The sequence below is a fragment of the Bacillus rossius genome, chromosome 1 (genome assembly GCF_032445375.1).
Source record: "Bacillus rossius redtenbacheri isolate Brsri chromosome 1, Brsri_v3, whole genome shotgun sequence".
In the NCBI taxonomy this organism is placed as follows: domain Eukaryota; kingdom Metazoa; phylum Arthropoda; class Insecta; order Phasmatodea; family Bacillidae; genus Bacillus; species Bacillus rossius.
Genome location: NC_086330.1, coordinates 128,710,566 through 128,722,936, shown reverse-complemented (window position 1 = coordinate 128,722,936; position 12,371 = coordinate 128,710,566). Strand labels below are relative to the sequence as shown.

Below are 12,371 nucleotides of genomic sequence, written 5' to 3'. Positions count from 1 at the left end.
GCTTTTACTTGATAAGTTTTTACTGTTTTTCCGAATGTTTACTTTATTATCATCTGGCAGTGTCTAAATTCGTGCCCCACGACAGGGCAGCCATGTTGTTACGTTGTATGTTTTTGCCCGGCTAACCACACATAGAAACGTAACAATACAAAACAAACAATGTTCCTGAGGTTCTGCTTTATTTGGAAATAAAAGAGTTTATTAAATTATCTTTGTTTATTTCTTTAAAAAAATGTTTTTTCTCATCGTTACATGGCTTCAATACACAATTTTACAAATGAATTTAATTAGAAAAACTTCGTTACTTGTACAGTTTTTGTCTTTTCTTATACGAATTTTAACGATATCTTTGAATTTTGATAGGATGAGGTCCAAATACATACCACAGCACCATACATATTGCCGTTGATGGTCGAGGAGTCTTGTCACTCGCCAAAGAAGAAAAAAAAAAACTTAGTAGTGTCCCTTGGTTAATTACCTAACTCAAGGTACCGTTGATCGCGGACCGAAATCACACGAGTCGGGCCGATGCCGACGCCTAGGGCCTAAATTTCTAATACATAGTCCGAAAAAAAAATGAAATTAGGTTAAAAAACTACGGCGTGGCCCCAGCCCCTAGGCGTTAAATTGTCCCTTAATAATTTTTCATTTGTTTCGTGACTTGCCGACGACGCGACCGAGTTCGGCGACGATCGAGCAACAAGTGACTTGGTCGACGAGATTACCTTCCCTTGTAAAGGTGAAAACAAGGGAGGCAACCCCGTGGGCCAACTGACCAATCAGCGCACATAATTCCAAAACATGACCATATAAGGAAATTCGTGCGGGCACATCACTTGACGCCAGGGCTTGCCCTGATTGGCTGGCTAGTGGTAGCCTCCAGAGACCCTTCCAGACGGTCGCTACAGCTGTGCGTACAACGTGACGCGTAAATCCCAAACACGCATTTACAAAGTGAAAAATAGCTTTCTGGCGCCAGAGTGTCGCGCCTGTCCGCTCTTCCTTCTGTACCTTCCAGACTATTCTCAAAATATTACACTAGCAATATCCAATAGAATATAAAATTACCCAAAAAATTCAAATACAATGTTAAAAATTTAGTAAACAAAGTTGAAATTCATATAAAAACTTTTGTTTAAAAATGATGTCCTTTAAAATTATAATCTATACTGCTTTAATTACTGACATTAATTATCAAATATCAACATTAATTATTATGAACTAGAGTTAACCCTCAAATTTATAATTAAGTATCTCAAGGAAATAAGTATTTTAAGGCTTTCCATGAAATTTAACCAAAGTAATTAATAACAATTCTTAACATATCTGAACTGTTTTCTATATCAACAAAAAAAAATATCCTTCACATCAAACTTATTCTTAATATTCTTATGACCCATTTTGCAATGCTACAACTAAGAGGTGTTTTCTTTACTTAATATTAAAGCACAATGTTTCCTTGTGGCGTAGGTGATTTATAATTTCCATCTATCTAGAAAAATTCGCTTTCAGAATGTTTTCTCACACACAGTGTTTCGGAAGGGTTTTGAAGAAAAAAATTGACTACCCGTTTTATTTTTTTGCTGCTGAATTCGGGCACGTGCATGAAATATAATTCATCCGTAGGAAGCGCAATGGTTTAAAGTATTGATCTTGAAGATTTGAAAAGATTTATTGAAATAGTGTGAGAGAACGAGCGAGTTGAGTGAGAAGATGTGCGGGAGTGGCAGAGGTTAGCTCTCAGCCACATGTGCGCAGTTACGGACAAAAAAATAATCCATTCCGCCTCCCCATGGCGAAGGATGAGTGAAAGAGAAACCTGCTAAACCTTCCCCTCCTCCGGGCACGATAGAACCGTATCGGCTGTGTGTTAGAGGGAGAGCGAGATACAATCTTCGAGGTTCTGTTAGTTACCGCTAGATGGCAGGCCGCAGAGCGACCACCAGCAACACCCTTCCCGTCTGAAGGCCATCTCGCCACTGACGAGCTGGAACTAAGCTCCTGACCTCCCTACATAGTAACGGTCACCCACATAGGCATCTAGACTCTTTAGTGGTCATATGATACAAAATTCATTGTTTTCGGGCCTGTGACCGTTTTTTACCGTGCACCAATTGCCTTAAGGGGCTGCATGTATTTCCAAAATATTTTATATTTGTGAATAATGTTTATATTCAATATTTGTTAATAATTTTATATTAGATTCAACATTTTGAATTGATAATTTTTAAAATTATTCAATACCATTAGATACACCAAGTAAAAAAATTTAAAAAAATTTTGTATGTATGAAGCTAAGATAATTTATCGAGAAATGTATATTTGTTTTCTGCAACATTAGTACTTATAGTTCTTATAAGTAACAAATAATCTGTGTTTATGATTTAAAATTATTAATTATACTCTATTGTATGTATATAATCAGTTGGATCAACATAACTATTTTTAACACTTAATTATCTTTTTTCACGTTTCTGTATTTTGGATCGATTTTTCTCTGACTTCAGTGAAGTGTGAAAAAATGTTTCACTGTATGTTAAAATTTTATTTTAAAAATATTTAATATTTGTGTATAATTTTATAATTAATTCAAATACTAAACAAACAGCATTCACAGAAGCCTACCCGGCATAAAAGATCTCTGTACCTGACTACTGCAGTTTAAAATGACAAATGAAAGACAGTGTATCAGCTACAAGTGTTCGACACTGGTTCGCAGGTGTGGCTGTGGTGGACCGCCACATCTACGTCCTGGGCGGGGAGGAAGGCTGGGACCGGTACCACGACACCATCGAGTGCTACAACCCAGACACTGACTCTTGGCAGTTGACGGGTGACATGCCCACCTCCCGCTCATGGCTCAGCTGCGTGACGTTGCAGGTCAGGGGCAATGCTTCCACATGCTTTACTTTCGCTGCTTGTTCGTGATATCGCCGGCCTACTCCACTACCTGGCAAATTTTTTTTACATTAAGATGCTCTATATTAGGATTTCCACATAGTTTCCAAGTCTTATATCCAAAAATATTTTAATAGGACATCAGACATGCCCACAGATACGAATCAGTTATAATAATTATGTATTTTCCTTTATAGCTACGCTTTTACAAATGGTTCTTGAGAAATTACTATATAAGATTAGTTTTAGGATGTCAAGAGCAGTGAACACTTGTAGTTTCCATGAATTCTCTTCACAAGTAGTCTTTCATTTACTTCGTGCTGGTTTGTCTTTAATTTGTGACCCTTGGAGAAGGAAAGTTGATGCGCTAGTGCCTCGAACTTTGGAGACGAATGTGTGTGTGCTCATTGTTTCTAATTGCACGATAACCATTAGATGTCTGCTTATTTCAAGAAAATGAGTAGGTATACATTTTTCAGTGTTTACCATGAATTGTGCAAATTTTCTGTGGTATGAAAAAAATGTTTCAATAATGTTTTAGGATAGTTTTGATAGTGTTTTTAATATTGCCACCACCTTCACTTATTCTATTACTAATTATCTTTCTTGGAAATTGACATCTCTTGTACAAGCCTAGTTTAGCAAACCCCATGTTTTCTAACTTAATTAATGTTTGCTTTAAATTTTAGTTTGAATTTTTAATGTAAAAGGTTTATGCAAATATTATTTTACAGTAATCCTTCATGAGAATGTGTTTATCTTGTCTGTTGTCTGAGTATTATAAATATTCTTAGTGAAAATCAAAACCTAAGTAGTTATTATCTATGCTTATGGATACACTCAATAGTAAGGTTGGAGTTATCAGTTTTGGTTTTTTTTCTCCTGTAAAATTGATTTCCAAGTAGTTTGGAGGTGTGCTAATTAGACTGACGATAACCACCTTTGTAATGCTGCCTTTGCTTCGGGAGACTCTGTGTGAATGAGTGCGACCAGTAGGTTTGCCATGAACTGCAGACAGTGCGCCCGTATACAGTTTACAAAACAGGTACCAAGTGAGAAGTACATCACTTAGTTGCCATTTCAAACATAATTCTCACCCTCTTGTTTATTAGAAGGGATAGGAATTTTAGTTTTGTATCATGATCTACTCGTGGTTTCCAATTGCTCTTGTTTCACGGAGTGTATGCCAAGAAAGTTAATTGGTTTCTGAATGCTCTGTGGGTATTTTGGAAACAATCAAAGGGCAAGACAGTAACTGAGTATTTTATTGCTTGGATTTAATTTCACGGTGTATTTCATGCTGGCTGTTCTGATGTCACTAGGACAAATTTCAGTGGAAATTTCTCGTGAAACAAGTGACAAAAAGGGTTGTAGTGAACATATGTGCCCAGTAATACAGTTAACCCGTAATACTGACATTCATGATGGCATAGTCACCACCAACTTTATCATATCAGATGATGTGCAAATTTATTGCTGGGTATGATTGCAAGCATTGTATCTTCAAAGTAAGTACAGTAGATTCCCTCAAAAAATATTGATTAATTTGAAACAGCATAAATCAAAACAGCATTATTTGAAACAGCAGCCCAAGCTTTGCCTAACACCAGGTCGTCTGAAGTAAGCACATACGTGTCTGCATGTCTCCAGAAGTAGAGATCAAAATAATTAAATCTGGCAACTGTGCAAGTCATGCGACAGCACTTCTTTGTAGCCAAGCCATCTTCCAGGGATCTGGTGGTTCAGTCAGAGGGCAATAGTGGACCGGTGCACTGTCGTAAATGAAATACGGTGCTCTCGTATCACCATTGTCTCCTCTGCGGGCAAGATGATTTTACAGCCACACGTATGAGAGAGTCTGCCTGTTCTGTGTGCAAATACCGTTATCTTGCACAAATAAACATCTTGGTTGATTGTCATTCTGTCTGTGTTAACTGAGCCTGCCATGATGAGGCAGTAAGTTATAATATCAATTTGGGGTTTCGTTACAAGTTGTCTTGTGTCTTGTGTCTGCGGTATAAATAATTGTCATCTATACCCAGATAGTGTTAAAAATATTGTTATGAATGTGAGCAAGGCCGCGTCACGCGCAGGTGCACGCCGTAACATAAGAAGTGCCGTGTGCACCTGGATCACTGCTTTATCTCCCTCCAGCCCTCCGCTCCGTGGCACTGTTAGTTTGACATCAGAAACCTGCCATCTGCGGAGTTAGGCGAGCCGCCGACACGTGTTTTTCGAGAGATTTCTGCCGTCGGGACGGCTCGAAATGACGCGACTTTCCCCGGCCGCTCTCGTGAGTTCTGGAATTGCGCCGGGGCCTATATATATTCCCGATGACGTCAGGGCAGGGAGTCAGTGGAGTTCAGAGTGAAGTCGGGAGTTTTCCCGCGGCGGAGTTTCCGGGCGTTAGAGTGGCGAAGTCCCTGGACGAAGGTTCCAGGGCGAAGAGTTCAGTTCCGGGCGATAGTGTCGCAGGCGCGGCGGAGTTCCGAGCGAGGCGTCGAGTGGGATCTCGGCGAAGGGGAAGTGCGACGGCGGCGGCAGAGTGCGGCGACGGAGGACCACAAGGGGTGCTGCGGCGAGAGTTGCGCCAGAGGTGCGGCCCAGCGAGGCGTGTGGATTGTGAGAAACGAGTGACTGGAGGAAGCAACATTTTTTTAAGTACTATTCATTAATTGGCATTTTTAGATTATTAGCCAGTAATGTAAATAGTGGCAATAAATAAAACTGTGTGTGATAAAAATCTTTAATTGGGCTATCCTTTACGAACCCGCAGTGAATCATAACATTTTTTGGTGTCAGAAGTGGGATAACCCTAATTTAAAGAATTTAGGAATAGTTTATAGTGAATTAGTGAATTAGATTTTCAAGATTGCAACAAGTGTTAGGAACTGTAGTTAGTTTTAAGTGAAGTAGTTTGGAAATTAGTGATTTTGTTTAGTAGGGGTTTTGGTTAGCTCGTAGAGGAAATTACAGCGTTGTCATAGGACATTATTGTTAGGATTGTAGTATATGTGGACAAGAAAGGTGGCTGCTGACGAGCAAAAGAATTTAATGGCATTCTTGGCCGAAATGAAGAGTCAGCTGGATGAAGTGAATCGTAAAATTGATACGAATAACAAGGAAGAAATGAAGAATGAAATGAAGAGTAGCAGGGAAGAAATGAAGAATGAAATGAAGAGTAACAGGGAAGAAATGAAGAGTAACGGAAGAAATTAATAGTAACCAGGAGAAAATGGAAAATAGGCTGGACGAGATGAAGAGTGGCCAGGAAGAAATGAAGAATAAAATTGATAACTGCCGAGAGGGTATGAAGAATGCTATGAAGACCGAGATCAAGGACATAAAAAAAAACCAAGAAGAGATGTGAAACGAAATAGTTGCTGCACAAGAAGAAATGAAGAAGAAGATTGATGAAACCAGCATCCAGTTGGAAGGAAAAGTACAGTGCTTGGAGAAACATGTAGTAGAACATGAAGAATTAGTAGCGCAATAGCTGGCCCAACTCGAGCACACCACAGAACAGCGAATGGCACAGCAGTTAGTTCAAATCGAGCAGGCCACTGAACAGTGAGTATCAGCGGTAACCGAAGAGTGGTATCGGATACTCAAGGAAGCTACATCTGCTACGAAACAAAGATGGAAGGTGCAACTGGTCTCCCATAATTCAAGCCACCCACTTTTGATGGCCAGTCGTCGTGGGCTGTCTACAGGCGACAGTTTGAGGCAGCCGCTGAAGTGAATGGCTGGGACGATGAAGAAAAGGCTACGGCACTCGTCTTAGCCCTGCGAGGATCTTCACTAGAGCTGCTGCAGACCATACCTGTTACAGACCAGAAAGAATATGGGGTATTAGTAGAGGCCCTTGAGTCGAGGTATGGTGACCGACACATGGGCGAGGTGTACAGAACAGCCCTGAAGACACGTCAACAGAGATATTCGGAAACCCTTCAAGAGTTCGAAGTCGACATCGAGCGACTCGTGCACCTCGCCTACCCAGCAGCACCAACAGAGTTCCGCCTGCAGCTAGCCACTGGTGCTTTTATAGACGGGCTCAGAGATGCGGAGGTTCAGCAAACTCTTCATTTGGCCCGACACAAGAAGAGCTGCGAGGCTTTGGTTAATGCTCTGGAAATCGAGGCAGCACGCAGTGCCTCTAGAAACACAAACATCAGGACAAGGAGAGCTGGACTGGAGCCCTACAATGCAGAAAATGCTAGAAACACCACTAATGAAGTAGATATTCTAAGGCAGGGATGCCACCAAGAATGGTTATAAAATCCTGTATTAGACCATAAAAAATCCTGTAAAATCCTGTAAGATTAAAATTTTTGTAAACAGGTTTTTCATTCACGCCAAAAAAATTTTTTACAGCTAAGACACAGGAGAAAACAAAGTATTATAAGCATATTTCTTCAAAAATCAGCTTTTCCTTCATTCCATTTGCATAGGCCTACTTAAAAATAATAATAATGAATGTAGATAAAAAACTGATAAGTTTATATGTAAAGAGTTAAGTACCAGTATGAGGTTCTCACAAAAATCACTTTAAAATATACACACAGACTATGACGTATTTGCAGGCATTTCTTGCCTGATAACTCCAACTGCTTCACTTCTTCAGGTTCCTAGCTTTTTTTCTCATCTCATCAGTGGGTTTGAATTTAGCCCCAAATTTTTGGTCCTGTTGTGGCAGTGCAACAATGCATTCAACATTGGCATTTCTAAACAACAGTGACCGTTTTACCGGGTTTCAGCCACTTTAATTCTACTTCCCACTCACTTTATATCGTTGTTTATACAGGGTTCGATCTGAAGATGCCTTGCGTTTTCTTTCCATTTCTTTCAATTACAATCTCCACAAAGATGCAAGCCGAATTTTGGTACGTAACAATTACTTTAAAATTAACAGAAAACTGTAAACACTCCGTCAATCCATCATAGAAATCGTGATTGCATGGTATGACAACACAGACTGTAAAAACACCGTCACAGATATCACTTCGCACAAATATTACTGGGCGTGTTCCGTTACACGCACGAACGCACCATCGCGCAGAAGAGAGAAACAGAACACGGTGTCTAAAACAACTGTCATAGATATTACGATGCACTGTATACTTTCATCCGTGAAATAAAAAAATGCTTCCAGACATAAAAGGTAGAACGTGAATTGTTATCATCATAGAATAACTGAAACGACGTAGCAATGTGAAGTGTCTCTTGATGACATGTTATCTATGAAGTGGAGTGGGAGCAGTAAGTAAATATTAATGTTTGTGCGTTTGTCAATTAAAATATCCGTGATTCGAAGTGCTTATCCGTTAATCCGGTGTAACTCCATAATATCCGTGAAAACGGATAAAATCCGTAAAAACGGCAACCCTGTTCTAAGGGCATTGAAGAAGCTGCTGAATGATACTCCAGGTAACCAGATCAAAATAGCAGGAGGACGCCCGCGGTGCTTCATCTGCAATGAACTAGGACACATCAAGTGGGACTGTCCGACATGCAGGAAAACAACACAACAGGAAGAAATACAAGAAGATCAACAGGGAAACGAGCAATAGCTGGTATGAGGGGGCGCATGCCAGCTCTACAGGAAACGGTAGCCCCTAGGGTTTTTCCTGTATCCATTTTTCGTAGAGGCCATGACAGTTTGTTGCTCAATGGATGGATCAATGGCAGACAGTGTTTACTTACTGTTGACACAGGAGCATCGGCATCTATTATTCGCACAGATATTGTAAATAGAGAAAAACTGAAGAGAACACCCATTCCATACAGACTCAAAACAGCAACCGGCGACACCTCACCTGTGCATGGACAGTTGGATCTGGAGTTAAGGATTGGAACTTGGACATTATCACAGACCTTTCTAGTTGCTGATATCACCGATGAGGTAATATTAGTAGACATCATGAATCAATACGGATTCGTTATTGACATGGAAGGACAGGTACTGCATATTAAAGATGAAGAGGTGGCTTTGTTTACTCCCGACCAACTAGAAGTTCCTGTAATGCAAGTGGTAGTTAGCGAAACTGTTTCAATTCCAGCAAATCATGAGAAGATAATAGAAGCTAGGATTAAAGGAGACCCTAGGGGCAACATGAGCTACCTGATAGAGCCAGATATGAAGTTAGGATTGAAGACACTCCTGGTCGCTCGAAGCATTGCAAGATGCGGCGAGGTTGTACCAGTCAGGGTGGCCAACCTCGACTCTCGAACAAAGGTCCTTAAACCAGGGGACCCAATAGCTAGCTGCGAACCAGTCTCTTGGGTAGGCCAATGCGAGTCTTCCTCACCTTTTAGACATGATGCGCAAACACTGAACCCGAATCTGGAGCAACTACTAAGGCAATGCCAAAATAATCTGACAGATGGGGAAATGGAAGAAGTAGCAGCTTTTCTGGTAAACAACCAAGATGTATTTTCCTCAGGGGATACTGACTTTGGGAGAACAAGCCTGGTCTATCATCGCATTAACACAAATGATGCAGAGCCGATCCGACAGGCACCACGACGGCTGCCTCTAGCAAAACAGGAAGAGGCTGAGAAGCTGTTTGCGGGTATGATGGAAGGTGGTGTAATAGAACCATCAGCAAGTCCTTGGGTTTCCCAGTTGTTTTAGTGGTGAAGAAGGATGGCCAACTGAGGTTTTATGTGGACTACCGGAAGCTGAATGACATCACCAAAAAGGACAGCTACCCCCTCCCACATAACGATGTCACACTCAATACACTCTCTGGCACCAGATGGTTCTTTACATTGAACCTGAAGAGTGGTTACTGGCAAGTGGAGCTACACCCAGAGGATAAGGAGAAGACTGCTTTTATGACAGGTAGTGGTCTGTTCCAGTTCACTGTGTTACCATTCGGGTTATGTAATGCTCCTGCAACTTTTGCGAGATTGGTGGAGCTTGTCCTGTATGGCTTGACTTGGAAAACATGCCTAGTATATCTGGACGACATTATTGTAGTAGATAATACAGTGAAAGAACATTTGCAAAATCTCCAGGATGTATTCGACAGACTCCGCCATGCCCAATTTAAGTTAATAAGAAGTGGTTCTTGTTCCAGCATGAGGTAACATTCCTTGGGCATATAGTATCGCAGGATGGAGTTTGAACAGATCCTGAGAAGATCCGTTCTGTTATGGAATGGCCTCAACCTATAAACAAGCATGAAGTAAGAAGTTTTCTGGGACTTTGTACTTACTACAGACGGTTTGTGCCCAGATTTTCGACAATCGCAAAACCACTTCATCAGCTGACTGAGGAGAAGAGACAATTTATTTGGACCTCGGCATGCGAGACAGCATTTCAAGACCTCAAGAAATCCCTATGTTCTAGCCCCATACTTGCCTACCCCCATCTGCATGGAGAGTATATGCTCGACACTGATGCAAGCGGAGGTTGTTTGGGCGCTGTCCTGTCCCAGGTTCAGGGTGGAAATGAACGAGTAATAGCATACTACAGCAAATTTTTGTCTAAGCCTGAACGCAACTATTGTGTCACAAGACAAGAACTCTTGGCTGTAGTAAAGTCTTTGCAACATTTCCACAAATATTTATATGGGAGAAAATTTCTTTTATGCACTGACCATGCCGCACTTAAGTGGCTACTACAGTTCAAGAATCCAGAGCGACAACTTGCTAGTTGGATTGAACAGATACAGCAATATGATTGTCAGATAGAACACAGGAAAGGCCGAGTTCACAGCAATGCTGATGCCCTCTTCTGAAGGCCTTGCAAGGTAGACTGTAACCATTGCAACAGGGCAGAGAAAAATGAGGGGATTGAAGATATTCGGCGAACAATGATAATTAACGGAGAAGAAAAATGGGATAGTGCCAGCTTGAAGGCAGCACAGCGGCAAGATCCTGACCTGGCACCTATCATAAGCTGGTTAGAGAGTGGTGCTGGACGTCCAAAATGGCATGAAATCTCCAGTGACCGAACAGCGTTGAAAGCTTACTGAGCACAGTGGGATTCCTTGAGAATTGTGGATGAGCTACTAATGAGGGCATGGGAGAGTCCGACTGGAAAAGTAGTTACCATGCAACTACTCGTTCCAAAGAGTCTAGTGGCAGAGGTGTTGAAGGAAATTCATGATGGTACCTCTGGTGGTCATTTAGGGGTGAACAAAACTCTAGCCAAGACCCGTCAACGCTTCTATTGGTTGAGGTGTCGCCAGGATGTGGAGGCTTGGTGTAGACAATGCGAAGCATGCCCGGCTAAAAAGGGGCCACAACACCGGAGTCATGGGAAAATGAGGGCATACAATGTAGGAACACCCTTTGAGAAGATAGCCATTGACATCGCTGGACCATTTCCCAAGACTAAAGATGGTAACCAGTATATTCTGGTAGCAATGGATTACTTCAGCAAGTGGCCAGACGCTTATGCACTTCCTAATCAAGAAGCCTCCACTGTTGCAGATGCAATAGTCAACAACTTCATTTGCAGATTTGGGGTACCAATGGGGCTCCACTCAGACCAAGGCCACAATTTCGAGTCGACAGTATTTCAAGAGGTGTGTCGGTTACTGGGAATACATAAAACCAGGACTACAGCCCTACATGCTCAGTCCGATGGCATGGTGGAGAGGTTCAACAGAACTCTGGAGCAACACATCCAGTTGTTCCTAATGGCATATACAGGGTGTCGACAAATCTGAAAAACAGGGAAAACAGGGAAATGTCAGGGAATTTTTTTTCCTGGAAAAGTCAGGGAAATGTCACGGAATTTTAACCTAGTCTCATTAAAGTCAGGGAAATTCTCAAGGCAATTAATAATTATTTTACTAAAATGTACAATTACTGCTTGCTTGCGCATCAGTATTTTTTGTTGCTGTTTTTCTAGGATGTTTAACAAAATTAGTTGCGTAGTACCGTACTTTCCGGTAGGGTGTGCTAGTGTGTTTCTTTTGTTCTGTGCCAGAGGCAGTTTCTTGTTATGTTTTGGTAATCTCTGCCAGCCGGATTCGTGTGTGTGGATGTTATTACCCGTGTTCGACCGATGTGTTATTATTTTAAAGTATATTGAAGCATAATGCGTTACAGGAAAGTGAATAGCATTAGGCCTATTTACGAAGCAAGTTTATTTCGCAAACAACGTGACAGTAGAAGAGGACAAATATTTATAGGCCGTACTTACTGGTACATTATGGCGTGACGGATGTTTACGTGCATCGTTTGGTTTCGCTGTTTGTGCACTGGAGGTTCTTCAATGATAGGTAAGTTCATAAGTTAAAATTACATGTAGTGTTTTATGTATATCAGATTGTGCATGATACTACAGAGTTGGGAAAGAATATAAAAATAGTTGTGTACGCTCAATGCCTTTTTTTATTACGTTTTCAACCAAAGTATAAACGGCCATCTACTTATTTTAGTTTGCTGTAAATGTTTTGGTGTTACTAAGACTGGCGTTTGAGTTAGGCCGGGATTACAATAGCCCGTCGCCACCG

The 12,371-nt window shown here is 41.2% G+C and overlaps 1 protein-coding gene across 4 annotated transcripts in view; it reads left to right on the top strand.

Moving 5' to 3' along the window:
- LOC134545858 (kelch-like protein 5) overlaps positions 1–12,371 on the top strand; it is a 185,046-nt gene that overhangs the window by 103,560 nt on the left and 69,115 nt on the right. For all 4 annotated transcript variants that reach the window (XM_063388640.1, XM_063388641.1, XM_063388642.1 and 1 more), the window contains exon 11: positions 2,720–2,880. In XM_063388640.1, the coding sequence (XP_063244710.1) occupies positions 2,720–2,880 (161 nt within the window). The remainder of the gene's footprint in view (positions 1–2,719; positions 2,881–12,371) is intronic.